General features: G+C 41.6%; 1 protein-coding gene across 1 annotated transcript in view; it reads right to left on the bottom strand.

Moving 5' to 3' along the window:
- The window catches only part of LOC128740449 (fibropellin-1-like), an 88,861-nt gene extending 72,227 nt beyond the window's left edge, over nucleotides 1-16,634 (bottom strand). The window contains exon 1 of the mRNA XM_053835990.1: nucleotides 15,985-16,634. Coding sequence (XP_053691965.1) covers nucleotides 15,985-16,634 — 650 coding nt within the window. The remainder of the gene's footprint in view (nucleotides 1-15,984) is intronic.
- Nucleotides 16,635-21,664: the final 5,030 nt, after the last annotated feature.

The raw sequence follows: 21,664 nt of genomic DNA on the forward strand, positions 1-21,664 counted from the left end.
GCACATATACGGCTAATCCACCGCCAGTCGAATCAGAACGACAGGAAAATAAACTATGGAATCCACGAATGCTATAGAGACTCGTGCGGTCTGCTTTCAACCACGTTTCACCGATCACAACGATGTCTATATTTCCAGTGTACATGGAAAGAATATCCTTTATTCTATCAAATTTTTGCAAGCAATTTATTCCTCTAATATTTATTTGCAAAATTCTTAGCTTATTATTATTAGAATGGTTGTTTACATTTTTATTTAGATCAGCAATAGTATGGTAAAAATAATTATTATTTGTATCAGGCATATTTTATGAATAGAACAGTAACGGCATGGACAACCAATTTTAAAAATATTACATTTGTATGCGCTTCGATGCTGGTTCCAGATTAGAAGATGTAGTTGCAGACATTAGGCTGGATGTGGAGTTTAGTGTTCTCTTTGTTGACGATTTTTTTATATCATCTACCTGCTTCTTACTGCCAATCTCCTCAATCTTTGCACCATCTTGTCGTCTTATCAGTATCTTTCCGTTCCTGCCCGGCCAAACGTACTTGAAACCCATTGACGACTGCAAATCCTTCGCCTCTCGGTATAATTAAGTACGGACAAAAAGCAGTCAGCTTAGTCTATAGCGATACTGTAAAAAGAACGAAGTGCGGAATACAGAAAAAAACTGGGCGTGTTCACAGCAGATCAAAATGCAGTCCACATGATGTCCACATACAAAAAAGAGGCTCTATTACGGTCTTAAGCTAATGTCAATCATTTTAATAGCTCCTACTTATTTGTTGTCAGTCGTATCAAACAAATATGGTTACATGGCTGAGAACTTCACAGGCTGGTGGAACTTTTGGCTGAAATGTAATCGATGATACATTCCTAAGCAACATTGAAGGTTTAATTACACCCTTATGATGGTTTTCATGACCAAAATTGGTCATAAATGCCGTTGTAAGAGTGCAATAAAACTAAAATTGTTACTTGGGTTGTCTACACTTCCTCCTAAAAAATTGCCGAACATTTTATTAACATAAATTATCGCATTACAAAGAAGTTGCAAATGGGATCCGAAACAAGAAAAAAGAAGTTCTCAAACATCTGAAAACTATGCAGTAATCTAGTTCCAAATTAATCAAATGCTAAATTTGAGGAAACCAATAGTTTTTTCAACCAATTTGTGCGGCTTATTTAAGAACTTTGTTTGATTGAATTTGATTGTTACCTAAACCATTTTTCGACAGCACCTTACAACAATCATTCTTGGCAACAGGTCAGTAATAATGTAAAGACACCAGTAACGAACTAATTACTTCCTTCTGACCGGGTTTGATACGAACCACAGCGCACCAATTAGTCATATGTGTACTTTCTTATGTTGGAAATCCGTGCCAAGTAGCCACCAGCAAGGATTATCTGGCGTCGTTCCGTGCCCTGAAATCGCCACATGTGTCAATATTGATCTTTTTCATATCTGAACTGCCAACTACCAGCACGTTCAAGAAGCAAACTGAACCAGAGCGTAAAAATTCCATTTACCATTTCCATTTAACGCCTCGTTCCTGGCAATCAATTTGTAGCAACGGTGTGAACGAGGTCAATATAATTTTTCCGTCTTTTACAGTGTTTCTTTACGCTTACTGCCAATGAATAATGCAGAGCAATTTTTCCGCCACAATGATCACAACAACTACAACAACAACAACCTCAGCAGTAAAAATGGGCAAAACTCAGTGCACCAGAGTATCTACAGCACAATCGATACTGAGCTTCCCGGTAGGTAAGTACATCGTATCGACAGGATTCGGTGGCAGCTCGCGTGCCCGGCTCGACTCGACGTCGGCTCAGGTATCGGTGCTTAATCAAGAGAATGCTCAAACCGAAACGGGAAAAAACCATCAGCCCGGAAAGATGAGATCCAATCATGCCTGACACCTTGCGCTGTTTAGCTAAATTGAAAATATAGATGTCCCATTTAAGTTTCCGGCTCAGAGAATAGAGATTGATTGATATGGGAAAGATCCCCTTTCAGAGTATCCACTTTGCTTCGGAAATCACAAAAAAGTGGTTGTACGACATATGTTTTATTTTGTATTTTGCTGTCAAATTGCTTTCGACATTGAGGCTGCATTTATTTTTCAGGAATTTAAAACTTCTACAATAGCAAAAATAGATATTTTTACCAATTTTTTATTCTAACAAACATACCGCACATAAAAAGGTCATAAAAACTATTTTATATACCAACACCTTAACTGTTGTTTCCACTACCGGGTCAATTAATCATCACAATTTTATTTTAAATTCCATTCTTGACTCTTCCGGTTGACAAATTACCACAATTGCCACTTTTCTGTTTTCAACCGGACAGATCCTGTGGCGTTAACGAATACAATTCGCGCATTCATAGTTTGAAGGTTGCAGCCGCCCCACCGCACTGTAACGTTGCATCGTGGCATGCTCCACAGCTGAACACTAAAACAGGGGTCATTTTTTGCGAATTTTAAATTTAACCGCTTCTCCGGTGCACTTACAAGCTGCTGCCAGCTGCGAGCAAAGCCCAAAACCGCCCCGACCCGATGCAATCCCCCTTTTGCGGTGGTGGTGATGCGGCGGTTGTTGGTGTAGTCACTTTGCCCGGAGCTATTCTGCAGCCCAACTTGTCAACCCGTCGGTGACAAGGATTTATTCCACTCGGTTTCCGGTGTAAACGCTGCATTGCATTATTCGGTCGGAGCGACACGAACCGTGACGATGGAGCGATTGTTTGTATCCTTGCATAATAATCAGCAGGGAAGATTAATGGAAAATGTGCCATGCGGGTTGGGGAGGGGGGTGTTCATCAGACCCCGGGTAGCAAGGTATGGTCATGACCTTGATTGCCTATTGTGATTCGATCGGATGCGCCTCCAGCAATTGTATGTACTACATACATTAAATGGAAAACGAAAATGGTTTTGTTCTTCGATGGTGTCAACAGCACAAATCAAAGGGTAAATAAACAAATTCCTATCAGATTACAGCGTAAACAGCTGCACTTTTTGTGTTGCGTATGAATATTTTATGATTAAGTTGTGTTCAATTTAAATGTGGAAAAAACAATAAATATGCATTCCGCACATGACTTCACCTTTTACAGGCTACTATTACAAATAATATTGTAAAACATAAGTAGCTTTTGATAAATTGAAATAATAGGTTTAATAAATTAGTGGAATATCAAATCAAATTTATGTTATGCATATTATAATGGAGAAATTAGCAAGCTGTCAATCACATTTCAAAATAGAAAAAATCTCAAACTCTTGAGACATAATTAAAACAAAAACTCCATTAATTCAAATATACAGGTATGAAAGCGTTGCTTTCGGTGCCAAAGTGCAAAGAAAGTAAATTGTTCATAAATTTTGTCGTTTTCTTCATTAGATTTGGTTTGGAAAACAGTGCTCTGAAAACAAAATTCAAGAGTAAATGTGTAACATTTCGCATTTGTTAAAAAGCCGTGTCAAATCAATGCTATCGATAAAAAAAATTGCAATGGTAAAAGCTATTAAATTAAAGTAACATCGAAGCTTCGATGTTGTATTTTAAAGCTAGTCGTAGTTACTTATTTGCTGAAACAGACTGTTTAAATCAAATATTACGTAGCACTGGTCATGAAAATAGTTACGTCTACTAAGCAAGGGACATGGAGTTAGTCGAACAAGCACTAGTCAAGTTCCAAAAGCGCAATGAAGCACATAAGTTTGGTTTACATTAAAAAAAACTGTACAAATATGTAACCCAAAACCACTCTCCTGTATTTGCTTTTCTATTGTATTGTTTGCTGCTGCTAAACGATTGCCAGGGGCATCTCCTTTTGTGAACCAATTGAACGATTTGATTAATAAAGTCAGTGGAGTGTGTTATCTACAAACTACAGTGCTGTGAGCTGGTTAACTATACACTGCCATGGCACTGCAGTTGTTTTTATGTTCCTCCTGCAGCTATCGTTCAGTTGCACTCTCCAGCTAACTACAACAGCTCCTGTCAGGAGTGAAACAAAACCAACAGACAAACCAACTGCAGCAGCAGCAGCTCGGAAGATCTGGACACAGATAGAAATACAAAGCTTCCCCCGGAAGCGCAGAAGCGCGTAACAAAAAAAAACACATTTTGTACAAACAAACAAACGACCTATCAACTTTAAATATTTAAATAAGGGCTTTTGTACCGGCAAAGCACCACTAATGCTGTATCAAAATAGAAACAATCCGGTTTCCCGTAACGAGTGCAAATTCGCTTCTACTTCTCTGGTATGCAGCACACCGCCCGCCGCCGCCAACCAGTGCACCACCACCCGAGTGCAGTGCTGCTTAACGCGAGGCAACAAAGCAGACAAATATCCACGATTCCATTGCTCCCCGGTGCAACATGTAAGCTGGGATGAAAAGAGATTGGCAGGATGCCTGCTATCGCGCAAGCACTGCGTCGCGTTCGGAAGAATCGCAGCAGCGCAGCGCTGTAATTTCCAATGTTTCTTCTGGGACCAGGGACAATTGGTTTTTCGTTGATGGAAAGCTAGCAGGGAGTTGGAAATGGTGGCATATATTTTACGTATCATTTATTCATCAACGATCCCTGTTTTCGAACTGTTCAGCCTCCAAAGCTCTGCAGGTATGCAGAACGGATGTTTTTCAAAAGTCTAATTATGGAGCTATTGTGTAGGAAAACTATGAGGAATGACAACGTTGGTCGATTGGAGGCCATCCGTTGTTTAAAACAGAATTTATCAAATTTGCTCTGCGTCACAGCGAGCTGGATGGTATTTTGCATTAATCCATGTTTTATTTTACCTCTTTTTTGACGTAAAATTACGCAACGGTGGTAAAGGTGTAAAATCAAAATATATAAAGTGGAAAAGTAGTCAAGTTTTTAAATGCTTATAACTTATTTATTTCTTAACCTTCCGTTACTCGCGCCAATTTTTGTAACACGGATACTCGCGCGTTGTTTTTTGTACAACACTCTTTATCTCGGAATATCTCGGAATCCTGGCTATATAGAAAGTTACTGTCTTCAGCTGTATTGTAAATGAACTCATCATAATTTTAGTTTTCGCTGCCCGGGGCCCGGTCCGGCTTAGGCTTAACTCGACTGAGTCAACCGCCGAAAAACTAGTGACTCAGCTGTCAGCGAATGATGGCACAGAACCGCTATGCCATCCGTTTTCCCTGCACTCGGCACTCGATAATGACTGAGTTGACTCGAGTTTTCTGTCATGACTTAGGGCACGGGAGGGTATTTTCGGCCCATTAAGCGTTTGCATCTATTTTTTCGGCATATGGCCTAATTCTAGTGAAAGACCAGGTGGGTTTGACGTTCTTTTAATAAAAAATAGACGATATAACATATTAAAGTTGTATGGCGGCAAAGTATTTTTATTGGCGAAAAAAAGGCAAATAGGCTAAATTTAGTAGCATGCTGAAAATACCCTCCCGTACCCTACATAATGTTCTTGTTCTTGCCCTATATTCTAGAATATACGAGTGCCACAGTATCCAATTGCGTGAAAAATGATTAATTTTTGAGGGTAGTGTCCTTGGAGCAGTTTATACAGCGCATCTTTTTACACTGCTAGGGTATCCGTGAATCCATCTGTTACTTATTAGCAGTAGAACCGATGGGATGGCCCTTTCCGTATTAAGAATTGCTCTCCACTGTGCTCGGTTCTGGGCTACGCGTCGCCAATTCATTGAGCATCTCGAATCCGCAAGTCGGTTTTAACCTGGTCGAGCCATTTAGTATGTTGGGCTCCCATATTCCGGATGCCTGTGGGGTTCTTGAAGAGAACGGATTTCGCTGCACAGTTGTCCGGCATCGTTATGACGTGGCCGGCCCCCGTAGTCTCTCAACACTCGCCAGGTATACGACGGGAATCTCTCCAAGCAGTGCCTGTAGCTTGTGGATTCATGCGCCGCCGCCTTCCGTTTGTACTCCACCAAAAATAGTCCGCAACACTTTCCGTTCAAATACGGCAAGTGCACGGATGTCTTCTGTAAGTAGAGTTACAGTCTCAACTCCGTAGGGGACTACCGGTCTGATTAGTGTTTCGTACATTGTCAGCATTGTTGCTTATGCTCCTTGACAGAATCGTTTTACGGAGGCTCGACTTCCAGCTTGAATGCGTCGTCGAATCTACTTAGCAGTATTATTGTTGGCGGTGACCAGAGAGAATGACTGTCCGTTGGAAGTAACCGTTGTTTTCTCTGGAACTTCCTCCAACCATATATTTGGTTTTCGACGCATTGATTCGTAAACCAAGCCTCCTAGCCTCCGTTTTTGGTCTGACGTAGATTGCCTCCGCCGTTTCAAAGTCTCTAGTAACGATGTCGAAGTCGTCTGCGAAGGCTAGTAGTTGGCTACTGTTGCTGAGTATCGTTCCTCTCAACTCCACTCGCCGGATCACACCAGGAATAGCGATGATGTACAGCATACAAGACAGTCCATCCGCTTGCCGCTACTCTATGCGTGATTCGAAAGAATTCGAGAGTCTCCGAAACACGCAAGTACCTCGCTCCAGGGTAGCTTTGATCAGCCGCGTCAGTTTATCCGAAAAATCATGTTCGTGCATTATTTGCCATAGCTGTTCGCACTCGACTGTATCATATGATGCTCTGAAAACTACAAAAATACGATGTGTGGGCACGTTGTACTCTCGGCATTTCTGAAGACTTTGTCAGGGACGAATTCTCTACGAATTCTTTTAATATTGGGGATAGACGATGTAACCAAGTCTGGGAGTTCACTTTGTAAGCGACGTTGATCAGCGGTGCCGCGGTAATTAGGGTAGCCCAGGGTACTATACACCGTTTAAGAAAATCGTGGTTTTCCTTGTTAAAGCTTCAAATCAATCTTATATATTGCGCATAATCTCATGAAAATTTCTGTAGCTATCATGCTGAAAAGTTTTATGGAAAAGCATGCAAAGCGATTTTTGATACTGAGGCCCCTCTTGAGGACTGTTGGAATGCCGTGAAAACAGCCATTAACAGCGTAGCGGAGAACGTCCTAGGCCGTGTGGCACCGAATCGACGTAACGAATGGTTTGACGAGGAATGTCAGCAGATATTGGCTGAGAAGAACGCAGCGCGGGTACAAATGCTGAGTAGAGCCACCCGTCAGAATGTGGAGCGATACAAACAGAAGCGGAGGCAGCAAACCCGACTCTTCAAGGAGAAGAAGCGCCACCAAGCGGAGAAGGAGTGCGAAAAACTCGAACAGCTGTACCGCTTTCACGACACACGGAAGTTCTATCGGAGACTCAACGGATTTCGCAAAGGATTTGTGCCGCGGGCCGAAATGTGCAGAGATAAAGATGGAGGTATCTTGACTGACGACCGTGCGGTGATCGAAAGGTGGAAGCAGTACTACGATGTACACCTGAATGGCGTGCAGGCGGAAGACCATGATAGCGGAGGAAGTGACCACATTGGTGTAGTAAGCAACGAAGATGTGCCATCCCCATCGATAAGGGAAGTTAAAGAAGCCATCCAGCGGCTGAAGAACAACAAAGCAGCGGGAAAGGATGGCATTGGAGCGGACTTATTAAAATGGGCCCGGACAAGTTGGCCGGCTGTCTGCATCAACTGATTGTCAAGATTTGGGATACGGAACGACTACCGGAGGAGTGGAAAGACGGGGTTATCTGCCCTATCTACAAGAAAGGTGATAAACTGGATTGTGAGAACTACCGAGCAATCACTATCCTGAATGCCGCCTACAAAGTGCTGTCCCAAGTCATCTTTCATCGACTATCGCCAATAGCCAATAGATTTGTGGGAAGTTACCAGGCCGGCTTCATGGAGGGTCGGTCTACAACAGACCAAATCTTCACCCTGCGGCAGAAGAAGTGCCGCGAATTTCGAGTCCCCACCACCTGTTCATCGATTTCAAAGCCGCATATGATAGCGTAAGCCGACAAGAGCTATGGAAAATTTTGGACGGAAACGGCTTTCCGGGTAAGCTTACTAGACTTATCATGGCTACGGTGGATGGGATTCAGTGCTGTGTGAGAGTCTCAGGTGGATTGTCGGACCAATTCGAATCTTGCAGGGGACTTCGACAAAAAGATGGTCTTTCCTGCCTGCAATTCAACATTGCGCTTGAAGGTGTTATAAGACGAGCGGCGATAGAAATGCGGGGCACGATTTTCAATAAATCCAGTCAATTTATCTGCTTTGCTGACGACGTGGATGCTGTCGGCAGAACATTTGAGGCGGTGGAAGATCAGTATACCAGACTAAAACGCGAAGCAGAGAAGATTGGACTGAAGATAAATACGTCTAAAACAAAATATATGCTGGCGGGTGGGACCGAGTGCGACAGGGCCCGCTTGGGCAATACCGTGGTAATCGACGGGGATGAGTTCGAGGTAGTCGACGAGTTCGTATACCTTGGCTCACTGATAACAGAGGACAACAATACTAGCCGTGAGATTAAAAGACGTATTATCAGTGGAAGTCGGGCCTACTATGGACACCACAAACACTTGCGGTCGAACAATTTGAGCCCCCGTACAAAGTGCACACTGTACAAAACGCTAATTAAACCGGTTGTCCTCTATGGGCACGAAACGTGGACACTGCTAGAAGAGGACCTACGAGCACTCGGAGTTTTCGAACGGCGGGTGCTAAGAACCATCTTTGGCGGAGTGCAAGAGGATGGCGTATGGAGGCGAAGAATGAACCACGAGCTCGCGCGTCTGTACGGCGAACCAAGTATTCAGAAAGTGGTTAAAGCTGGACGGATACGTTGGGCAGGACATGTTGCTAGAATGCCGGTCAACTATCCTGCAAAAAGGGTTTTCGCATCAAATCCGATAGGAACAAGAAGAAGAGGGGCACAGCGAGCGATGTGGTAAGACCAGGTGGAGCGAGATCTGGCGAGCACTAGGTGCCTGCGAAACTGGAGATCAGTTGCCATGGACCGAAACAGATGGAGAAATTATACTGCACAGGCCTTGTCGTAAGACGTTAGGCCAATTAAGTAAGTAAGTAAGTAAGCTAAAGTCTGAAAATGCAACTAGGCGGGGCAAAATGCGCCCATGCATGTTTTGCATCAATTAATGGGAATATATTCAATGAATTCAATAACTGAGTAATTCTCGCTGAAACGGGGCCACTACTGACACGAGGTCTTCGAATATTGGAACTTTTGCACTAAATTGGTTGAAAAAGGTTAAAAACTGAGAATTACCTTAAATACCTCGAAACAGTGGACCCCTCGTTCGCCAAGGGGCCTAACAGTTTCAAAAAATGTTGAAATTTTTTGGCGGCCATCTTGGATTTTATAAAAAAATCAGAGGGGTTGTGTACAAGACACGACCGCATATATAGGTGACGCAGGACTACGTAAGTCTCTTTGTAGTGATAGTGGCATGTATTCATGCTTGTAATCATTCGATTCTTCATGTATACATGCTATATGCAACATATATACATGCTACATGCGTTGTATGTAACATTTATCAAAGTAGTAACATTGCATACGTTCAATTTTCAAAAGATTGTGCATTTGAAAACAATTTAACAAAATCAAGAACACAGACTATTGCTTTCCTGCTACCTTACTGAAATTAAAGATTGTTTTTATTACCCATGGTTCCCCACGTTGAAGGGATTTTACCAATTCAATCCTATTTTATCAACAGCACATCTTTTCACTACACTTCTAATGAAATGGCAAGCATGCGTATTCATACAGAGTCGTATTATAACCGTACACTACAGCTGCAGCACATTTTTCCAACACAGATATCAAATTCGCCGAGGTTTAATCGTCTCGCCGTAAAGAATTTGCGATCTGTTGGGACAACGAACTTGTGACATTTTTTCTGGCACACTTCCCTAACACAGACATCAAATTGGACTAGGTTTAATCGCGTTCGCAAGAAATCTGTTGGCACGAGGGGGTTTTGTCACTCTTTCTGGCGTACTTCCCAAGCAAGGACATCAAAATGGTCTAGGTTTAACTGAGATGGTAAGAGATCTTGTTGAAATGAGGAAACTTTGTCACTTGTTTTGGCTTACTTCCCAAGCACAGATATCAAATTGGTATAGGTTTAGATCATCGTAAAGAATCGTCCAACCAATCACGAAGCGAGAATTCTGGTAAAACATAGGTTCATTATTTTCAATTTTTAAATAGTTCAACATCAAGAATCCATACTTTTCTTCATTTGGGTCAATTCTTAGAAGATTTTCCGATCGATTGGTGTAAGAATATTGAAAATCGATCGGAAAACCGCTGAGCTATTAGTGCTCAAAATCTTTCATTTTTCGTGACGCTCGCATTTTTCGATTTTTTGGAATGACATCCTATCTCAAAACTTGCCGTAAGACGTAGTCCTACGTCAAAAATCGCCGTTTTCACCATGTGCCCCCCAACCGATTTTCGTTTCAAGACCACCATTGCTGAAAGCTGAGAAAAAATGCTACAAAAACATCGATAAAATTAAGTGTCCAATTGCATTAACTTAATAAAACAACCAGTTATCTGTAGCAAGGTTCACAATCTTCATATAATTAGGCTTATACGAATTTGAAGAAAAGTTTATGTCCGGGTCTCAAAATTGTTGAAGGGGGGGGGGGGGGGGCAAGAAAAAAAGTAATAACATAAAACCTTCAATAACTAAACAAAAGAGAAGAAACCAGTATTTATTCTTCCATATTATTAAAATTTAATACCAAAATTTTGTACAGTACTTAAATTTTAGTTTAAACCAAATCAAACTTCAAAATTTTTCGACCCAAGCACCTAAAGTAAGCTTCCTGGTAGAGATGAACTAATTTGATAATAGTGGAGTGCCACAGGATCACCATTGGGAGCCACAAACGTATACTTCATTCAACTTTTGCTTTGAACTTACGTATCAGTCGGTTAGTTACCTTGTTTTTTTTAATAATCCAAATCCATGTCACTTACTAGTTCAGAACTCGGTAACCCCGAAATAGTATCATAACCCAGCTAGCATTTTCATATGTATAAAAAAGGTAAAAATCAGCATTACGTACAGATATACATGCTAAATAAATCGTATTTCATGCGCAAAATTAGCATATCCGTACTATTCTGGAGGCGATATACGTGATTACGAATAATTTTGAGCGTTACGACTATATAAGTATTTATATACGATAATATCCGATTAAGCGCGATTAACTACTCTACGATTTTGTGCTGAAAATCGTATGTGTGTCAGTCATTATCATTATATACGACAAAAAATCAACTTGATCCCACTTTATCCAGTTTTAGTTACGATTTCGAGTTTGTTAGGAGATATTTACGATAGTTTTCGTACATTGATATACGAGTTGGTGCTAGCTGGGAATCTAATCATAGTGTGAAAATGACAGTTTAGGCCCTACAACTTTTTTACTTGGAAAGAATATGCATGTTTTAAGAAAATATATCTCTGAAACTATTCACGTTTGAAACCGCTTGTTTCTTGGTCAACCTTTTAGTCATGAATATTACTCAGCCGATGCTTGTTCTCCAACAATAACGTGTTTACCTTTGTATATTGAGGATGCAAACCGTTTCGAAAATTTCATGTTTCGAACAGCTCAGTGACATCCTTTCTGCAAGCATCCAATGTATGATGAAAAAACTGTATCTTTGAGTTTCACGTTCTCAACAATCAAAATTAGGGTATGTACTTGGACACTACTGAATAAAATAACCAATTTGGAGCCCCGAAAGCTAATATTCCGGAGAATCCAATTTGTCGTATTTCTATTTTTATTTTATCTAATACCTATGACCGGAAAAAATATTCCCACTGCAATTCGGAATATCTCCGTTAAAAGTGGTACCGAATTTCACTCATATATTGTTTGATTGATTTTTACCTTAGTCTAATTTGGTTCTTTTAAGACAAGTTGAATTAAAATGGAACGAAATTTAAAGCAAATGCCGCTAAAAGTCTGATTGCAAGCACCCCGATTTTCGACGTGGGGAGCATGAAGGTTAAGCAAAATAGTCGCCTGTGACTTGCAGCAGAAACCAGAAAGCTTAGTTGGTGAAAGAAAGTTGGTCAAGACTAACAGGATAATTGCTTTAACTTTGCACATATTGAATAATTTAGAGATCTAAACTCGTTGAACTGTAAAATATCTGCTTATCACTAAGGAATGCAACATAATAATATAACACTTTATTTTTTTGCCCCTTCACATTTCTAAAATTTTTGAAAGGGGGGGGGGGGGCGACATAAACTTTTTTTCAGATTTGTATAGACCTTATTGTGATATTTCCAAAATTTGCTATGAAACAAACTACAAACGACACGATTTTGCAAAGCGAAGAGATGGGCTTATAAACGTAGTGCAAAAAATTGGCGGCCATTTTGTATTTGGCCGCCAAAAAAATTTTTGCTCCATTTGAAAGCCCTGCTCTTCTTCTTTACAGAATCGGACCATTTGTTAGTTGTTAATAAATCCTTCGCAACACTCTTAATGGTGCGTTTAGATTGATCTGGCGAAGAATGTCGGGGCAATCGATGTTAGAAGTCAGGATATCGGAAAGTATCATGGCGCGCGCTGTTTCTTGGCGTAATTCGAGGGTATCTATTCGAATGAGCTGGCAGCGATCCTCGTATCGTGTATTCCTCATGGGCTGTCTCCAAGGTAGCATTCGAAGCGCGTAGCGTACGAATCGGCGCTGGATGCTTTCGATGCGTTGAATGGCATTGTTGTAGTGAGGAATCCATATAGCAAAGCAATATTCTAATGAATACCGAACAAGCGACCGGTAAAGCGTTACTAAGTATTCGATACTGCGGAAATCACGAGTCATTCGCATAATTAAGCCTAACTGCCAAGAGGCTTTGACAACAATGAGCTATATATGCTGCTTGAAGGTTAGTTTAACATCTAATAACACACCGAGATCTTTGACATGGTCGACTCGTTGAATTGAAATTCCGTTGAGATTATAGTCGAAACGTAACGGCTGATATTTGCTCGTAAACGTAATCATAGAGCACTTAATTGGGTTGAGCAGCATACGATTGACCTCGCACCAGTTAGCAAACATATCAAGTTGTTGTTGAAGAACTAGCGCGTCGGTAGTGCTATGGATCTTAGTGAATAGCTTCAAATCATCCGCAAAGGCTAGTCTTGGATATTTTAGTGAGCGGATTATGTCATTGAAATACAGAACAAACACTAGTGAACCCAGATGACTGCCTTGCGCAATCCCGGAAGTAGCGGGGAACGAATCGGAGATCTCGTCACCAATTTTTACGCTCAAGGTTCGTCCAGTAAAGTAAGAATCTAGCCAGCTTAACAGATTGTCACAAAAACCGTACCGATCCAATTTAGCGACTTCAATGCGGTGATTGACCTTGTCGAAGGCACCGGTTAATTGTGATCAATGCGGTTAAAACTCAGGTTATCCTCTTCCCGCACTCAACGTCACCGAGGCTTGTTCCGGCTGAAAACATAAGAGACCGGTTTGGCGATGCTGTCATCCAGTGGTCCGATGAGATCGATTACCTCGAACTCGAACGCTAGACAAGCAGCTGAACTTCAGGTCTCATCTAAAATTAAAAAAATAAAATTAGGTTTCGTATTCTACTAAGACGCTCCAAAAACTTCAGTCAGTTCAGGTCTCATGTCACAAAATTATCAACAAATGTAGCATACTCATCCGGTCGTTGTACCCGATGGTACGCAGAACATCCAAACTGATCCTGACGAATCAGCTGGCAGTGTTCAAACTAATCAGCTACCCAGCGATAGAGTAGTCCCGGTCTGCTCGGGCTGTGCTCGGTCACACAGACTGAGACTTCAGCGCGTACAGAACAAACGCTTGAAGATGATCTTGAACTGACGAACGATAACTAGGGAAGTGCATGAGCTCGCTGCCCTGGATATCCGAGAAACTAAGTTTAATAGATATAAACTATGGGGCATGATGGCCGGTTTATACATCGTTTCCCTGCCGATATGGATGTTCATGGCCCTGATGACGAGCTAGATGTTTCTTGGAACAGCTGTCGAACGTTGTATGCAGCTGCTCATAACGTTAACATGCTTCCTTTTCGTCCTCGGGACTACCAACGTGTGCACATTTATGGTGGTATAGTTTCAGAAACGGCCTTTTATCTTCAATATACTAATCCTTTCGTTGATTGCCTTAGAGTTGAATTTTTTTGATTTTTCGTAGTAGAAAGGTTTAGATAGGTTATCTTACTAGAGCCACGCTATCAAGTCACGTTATGGGGCTGCCATCTTAGCTGTAGTGTCAAGACAACACATTTCGCTATTCAGCCACCCGCTCCGAATCAGTAAGACGCTGTCATGAGCCGCTCCTAACCAGGGTTACCACATGCACAGATTATTCTGTGTTTAACAGATATTTGAAAGAAATCGCCTGTACAGAATCTGTATGCATAGAATACAGATTTTCGCCAAATTACACAGATTTAACAGATTTTTGAGCTTTTACATGAGAGTGAAAGAGACGGAAATAGTCAGCAAAATGACTCTCTATCTCTTTCACTCACATTGTTTTGCATTGGACAGATTTTTGCACAGATATTTTTCCTCGCCGTACAGATTATCAGATTTTTCCGACAAAAAACACAGAATTATATGTGGCATCCCTGCTCCTAACCTAGAGTGTAACAGCGCGCTTGGTCGAGGAATCGTCAAGAAACCAAGAACCATCCCTGACAGACGGCCAAGACTGACAAGGCTACACCTCGTTGTTCACTCAGCATTCGCAATTATTTCTATTTTTTTCAAATTTTTTTCAAAAGTATTAAAAATGGTATATTTTTGATACATTGATTTTAAGCTTTATTTTCAATTTTCCAAAAACTGGAATTTTTTTCGGTCTGCATTTTTTTGTGTTTATCCTACAACTCTTTTCTAGATATAAGGTTGGAGCAATCGATAGTTTTCGAGATACGATTTTTCCAACATAACACATATGGAAATAAATACGGCCTTTTTAAAAATGAGTTTTTAAAATTCAAATCAAAATGGTAATAAAAATATGTGGAAATCAGAAAGCTTTCATGTTTTTTTCATTTAACTGTTTTACATGGAATTGCTCTTTTGTAATATTCTAGTAATTGTTAACTTGTTTTAATAAACCGGTAAAAATGTTCGTCGAATGTTTTCGCCAAATAACACTAATTAAATTGAGTTGGCATTATGATTGGTTGAAGCTTGCTTGATATTGTAATAATACTTTTCATAAGCACGTACGACGAAAGGTCAAGATCAATTCTCCGTGAATAGTAATAAACTACTCAATGTTCATGATCCACAGCATTCATTTCATTTCGCTCAAAATCAGACATTCAATGTTTGACCACAGACAACAGACATCCAAGCAAAAGGCCGGTTCTTAGATAAAACGTATGTCAAATTGGTTGGGAGAATATACAGTTGATGTAGCTAAAGCTGCATAAAATTCTACTATAAATAATGTTTATAGTCCATATATACTAGCCCCAGAGACAGCTGTTGTCAGTGTGCAAATCATTTAATATAGAAGAATCATACAGTTGGGAAACTATAATGGCGGTGATGCTAGTATACTAGATGATTTTAATTTGAAATTTAATCCAAGAAATCTTTAAAAAATGTTCCTGAATGGATGTCTGTACTCTGTGGTGCCGCGACACACATGACATAACAAGAGTAGTATGCAATTTTACGAATATTCCGGTAGTTAAAAGTAAGAATAATTCTCAACCAATTTGTTTACAGTTTGTACTTGGGCCATTTTCACTCTTAAATTACTTTGATAAGTACAACAAGCTCTAATTTTTAAAGAGATATTTTTTTTAAATTTCATGTTTCTATACATCAGCAAAAGCATATTCAATATGTGTTTGATTCAAGTAACCCATTAAATTGGAAAACTGTTTCTGAAAATTCTATATTTACGGTGTTCTATGTAATCGTATCAAACAGAAGTACTTACGAGTAGTCATGTTTGGCATAGCAATTGCCCACGAATCGACACTGCAAAGCATTGCATTGGTACGGCTTCACAGAGTCCACTTCATAGGTTATGTTAAAACCATACACATCTAACAACCGATCCAGTGCCCTTAGATGCGTTCCGTACAGATTATCCATGGTGAACCTAATCTCCAAATAAGGACTGTTAAACTTGATCCACGGTACATTGGTCACATCATCTTCACTCAGCACGAACACGTTTCGGCTCGGTACTTTGTAGTCCTCACTATAGTACATGTACTCGGTAAACCGCAACCCACTAAGAACGTACTGCTGCGTAAGATAAACCACAATCGAAACGTTCGGTCCGACCACTGCCGAAGCGTCGATGATCCAGGTACAGCTGATCGGAACTGGGAACCGTTCCGGAAAGTTAGGCGTTTGGATCGTTCCATGACTGGCGGTCAGAGTTCCCCCACACAAATGCGTCGAGGCTGACAGTATTGGCTGATCTTCCATGCTGTTTACATCACTGGCCCTTGTGGCCACCGCGCTCAGGGCAACGAGAATCACCACCAGCGAAAACAGAGCTGGTTGTTGATGCCAGGACAAACCGCTTGTCATCGACAGCTTTCCGGATGCGGCCGGCGGTCGATCCGAGCTCAACATAATCCAACCAACAGACAAGTGCTACCTGCATGCGGAGTATCAATTTGACACCGCACGTTTCACCGTCGACAGGCGGCGGCGACGACGACGGGAGCGGTAATGGCTTCGGTTGTCTCTGCAATCGGAATGGCCACTCGACGGTGTTGCTCCATTGAAGTTGATTTCATTTGATAGGGTTGTCGATATTTTCAATCAGTGCCTTGGGGAGGCTTTCGAAAAACACGCCACACTGTTGTTAACCTATTTGTTATGACTGCAGCAGGTCGATGCGGAACAAAGCAGGGATGTCTGTGCTGTCGGCCCGTTTCATGGGAGGTGGGCTCTGTGGTGTGGCGGGTTAATTTATTTCCGTGTTTATGGATGATTTAATGACAGCATCGTTAATCATGGGGTGGGGTGCTGAACCTGCAATAAAGGAAGCAGAAAAAGAGAGCAAACTGTAGAGTCGTAATTTAACATGAACCGTTAGAACTAATATTCCTGCGCAGTGAATAATGATGGCTGAACTGCTGGGGTTTGATCCGGGCAGGTTACAAATTGAGAGCAATTTAAATTCCGAAGGTAGCACTAGCCGGTAGTGCCAGTTGCTCTGCAAACGAGCAGTTATTTGATAGAATTTTAATTCGCAATGAATGCTGTGTAAAGTACCAATAAATTTGCGGTCGAATCAATTACACGAAATTTGTTTGTTGTTTCAAGTGAAATGAATATCGTGTCCGGTAATTCAATTTAGAACTGAATGACGGTCAATAATTACGGAGCTCTGGTTAAATGTTTGTGACCTTTAATGGAATCTTTACACATTCGGGGCAGGGGCTATAAAATTTAATTTGATGAAAAAAGCGTCTCTCACGTCAGTTCTATAGATAGGTGAAAATGACTTTAGATTGCGAAATTAATAAATTCAATAACGGTTAAATATCTCCTTTTTTCAATTTGAAACAAATATTAAACATTAAAGTTCGATCCGCTTTTGGAACGAAAGGATTTTGTTTTCCAAAAAAAACACATTTAGTCTCTCATCGATTTTCAACCGAAACGTATATCCTTTGTTGGTTGAAATAGCTACAGACTACACTATAAGCTCATTATTCATTCACCAAGGATACAATGATTTCAGATAAAGAAGCTGTCTACGTACCTGGCTGAATTGGGTAGATGAGAGTTTACTCCATTCGAAAAAAAAGAAAACCTAAGCTCCTAAAGGTCTAATGCCCGAGTGAAAGTATTATGACAATAACAACTGACACCACTTTATGAATAATTAATACACGAGTAAATTGTTCCGGCCGGTGCCCACCAGGGAAAATCCCGGTCTTCTCCCGAGTGGGTGGTGAGTTGCCAAATGTGATGCAAAAAAAAGAAAATGTTTTTTTCTTTCCTTCCTTTCCGGTTTGCTGGTCGGTTAGCTCGAAAAAGCTTTCGGTTTTATACGCTAGAGAGGATTTCTGTGATCAAAAGTATTGCCAGGGAATACGCCAACAACATATTGCAGACTTCTCCACATTTCCAGAATTGTTTGCACGCGTTCCCTAGAAACGTCTGATTTGCGATTTATTATGTTGTCGGTCGGTACCTAGTGTTTGGTGGTGTGAACCAAATCCGTTCATGCATTAAATTTGTACCAAACGGATCAGCCCATCACACCTTTCCAATGTGTAATCCTGTAATTATGATCGATTATTTCGCTTGATGAATAGTTTGCTAATTAAGCGAGGGCTGGTACGTTTATTGCTTGCATGTTTTACGCTTCCGTGTGGTAAGTTTAGTACATCCACTTCATGGCAAAACAAAAGTTTCTTTATTGCTAATGAAAGCATTTGGGCAGATAATGGTTTAAGCAATTTAATTTACTCCAATTTTCCCAATAGAAATAAATATCGGACTATTATATATAAGATTTAATTGGCGCGAAACTGAAGACTCGATCAAATCTTTTTCACAAATCGAATGAATCGTTTCCACAGAATGATAATAATAGTAATGATAATTATATTTATTTTGACATGCACTTGGACGATTAGAAGCACTTCTGATCATCGATAGAGAACCCGATAATGGCAGAAAAGCTAAGGCAGGTGTTCTTAGAGCTTGCTCCAGATGGTTGGCTCTTTTCAAACAGCAACCAAAGTTGTAATCGAGAGACGTGTTAAATAATTGAAAATTCAACAAAATATTAGTAACAATAAAAAATCATCACTTGAATAGGTTTTCCAACAATTCTAATAATTTTGCATAAATTATACCTTTGTCCATGTCCATTTCATCATCTTTATTAAAACACAAGCTCGTTGTTTTGCTGCTATCCAATACTGTTCCGTTCTATAGTGTACGCTTTCTTATTTCACAAATGTATGTATGTATGTGTTGTCTGCGTTTGGCAAATTAAGAAACCATAGGAAAAATAACTCCAATGGCAACTACAGATGCAGGTTCGATGAATTCTACAAAGCCAGACTTTTTCAAATGTTTATAACGCAAATAGGCTATGGCTAGGGCTAGGGCTAGGGCTAGGGCTAGGGCTAGGGCTAGGGCTAGGGCTAGGGCTAGGGCTAGGGCTAGGGCTAGGGCTAGGGCTAGGGCTAGGGCTAGGGCTAGGGCTAGGGCTAGGGCTAGGGCTAGGGCTAGGGCTAGGGCTAGGGCTAGGGCTAGGGCTAGGGCTAGGGCTAGGGCTAGGGCTAGGGCTAGGGCTAGGGCTAGGGCTAGGGCTAGGGCTAGGGCTAGGGCTAGGGCTAGGGCTAGGGCTAGGGCTAGGGCTAGGGCTAGGGCTAGGGCTAGGGCTAGGGCTAGGGCTAGGGCTAGGGCTAGGGCTAGGGCTAGGGCTAGGGCTAGGGCTAGGGCTAGGGCTAGGGCTAGGGCTAGGGCTAGGGCTAGGGCTAGGGCTAGGGCTAGGGCTAGGGCTAGGGCTAGGGCTAGGGCTAGGGCTAGGGCTAGGGCTAGGGCTAGGGCTAGGGCTAGGGCTAGGGCTAGGGCTAGGGCTAGGGCTAGGGCTAGGGCTAGGGCTAGGGCTAGGGCTAGGGCTAGGGCTAGGGCTAGGGCTAGGGCTAGGGCTAGGGCTAGGGCTAGGGCTAGGGCTAGGGCTAGGGCTAGGGCTAGGGCTAGGGCTAGGGCTAGGGCTAGGGCTAGGGCTAGGGCTAGGGCTAGGGCTAGGGCTAGGGCTAGGGCTAGGGCTAGGGCTAGGGCTAGGGCTAGGGCTAGGGCTAGGGCTAGGGATAGGGATAGGGATAGGGCTAGGGCTTGAATTTGAAATTGGATTTCAACCCACATTGTTCCAGTAGAATCAAATGCATGATTTGTTAGTATGGCTTCTCAGCATGTATCGTTGCTGATTGGATTATTTAATTGGTTGAAAGGATGAATTACCACTGATGGAGACTGGCTTACGTTGAAATGCGACTATGCGCCACGAAAGTGTACTCATAGAAGAATTTTATATCTAGTGACGCAAAAGCCTTGTTAACCTGTCGAGAATTGAATGACTTTTTAAGTGATCAAAACCAAACCAATTTTCTGTTTTACACTTGCCTTTCCGTAAGACGTTCCCACGACAAAAATAAAAGATTTATCTTACAAAAACGCTAAGTAACCTTTTATTCGATTAGGATATAAATGATTTGATAAAAGTTGATAAAAGGAATAAGCATATATTGTAACATTTTAGAAGATTCCAAATTAATAGCGCGACTTCGTCGTATATCACATTATACGTTAACAAAATATGCGAGTATGTCGTTCCTGAGTTAAAGTAAACTGAAAGTATACTTCACATTTCCAGCCACACTGCAGCCAACAATATGCAATAAATTGTACAAGCTTCATCAGATACGCAGCTAAGCAGCGTCTTTGCCCATAAACGATGAGTATCCGCAGCAGACCTTCCTTCGGGGGACACTACTGTATATAGTGTCCTGGAAGACATTACTATCAGCAGCGACAGCAGGAGTAGTCGTTTCATACACTTTCACAGCATATTCATAAAAGCGACATTTTTTTTTGTCTCGTTCCATACAAAACCCAGTCATCTGCGTTTGCCGGGTTCTGGCCACAATATTTCCTTAACGTACTTATGCACAACAAAGCGCCTGGGACAAGAATCTTCTCGTTCTGGAAGCGAAGTCTGGAGCGGAAAAAATATTGCAGAAGAAGAAAATAAAACAGATTATGTGCACGAAATTGCACACAAATCCAGTACACTACTGTGCGGCAGGAAGTTGGCCGGCGCCTTCCAGTGGCAAGATCGGCCGACTAACAGTAACCGCTCTCTGACCTCACTCCATCGATTGTCCGGTTCAGGCCAGCCTCGGCTGCTCGTATTGAATTTTCCTAATACATCCAGAACATTATTCAGAAATTGAAGTCTATATTGCTCACGCATTTCGGTCACAATTTCTCTACGACGACGGAAGTGTAACCCTCCCGTTGACATAAAGTTCGCTTGGCAGCCGCCGTTTGTTACACGAAGGCTCTGCTGCATTGCAGCTGCGTGTCAGTTAAATGAACAACAAGCAAAATTGCAAACTGACGGAGCAAAAATAAATATTAAAAGCGCTCTAAGCACGTCGAATATGGCACCAGCTCCGAAGATGCCATCCTTGGAGTAATGTTTTCCTCCGAAGGAGCAACTCCTCTGCCACCGACGACGACGGCACTTGTTGGGATTTATGATGATTGGCACGTTCTGTTTCTCTGCTCTCTGCTGGCTGCCTGCACAGGACGATAGCTTTCAGCAGCACAACACAAGAAGCCCCCGTCCGGTCGAAACCATGTTGATTCGAGAAAGAGAAAAAGAATGTTTCCCTGCAGTACACGTCCTTAGTACTTTCGTCGTAAGCTGCAGCCTCCGAACTGAAGCAATGTGGCAAGAACACTGTTTGTTGCGCACGAACTAGTTCAAAAGTGCAAAATAATAATTCATTAGTTTTGGTTTGCAATTGGTTAGCTCCACGCAGTCAGTAGTGCTGGTTCGGAAAATCCATTTCTTTGCGGCAGGAAAATGGGTCGGATTCGTGGTTCACATCAACGGACGTGTC

Source organism: Sabethes cyaneus, chromosome 3 (assembly GCF_943734655.1).
Source record: "Sabethes cyaneus chromosome 3, idSabCyanKW18_F2, whole genome shotgun sequence".
Lineage (NCBI taxonomy): Eukaryota > Metazoa > Arthropoda > Insecta > Diptera > Culicidae > Sabethes > Sabethes cyaneus.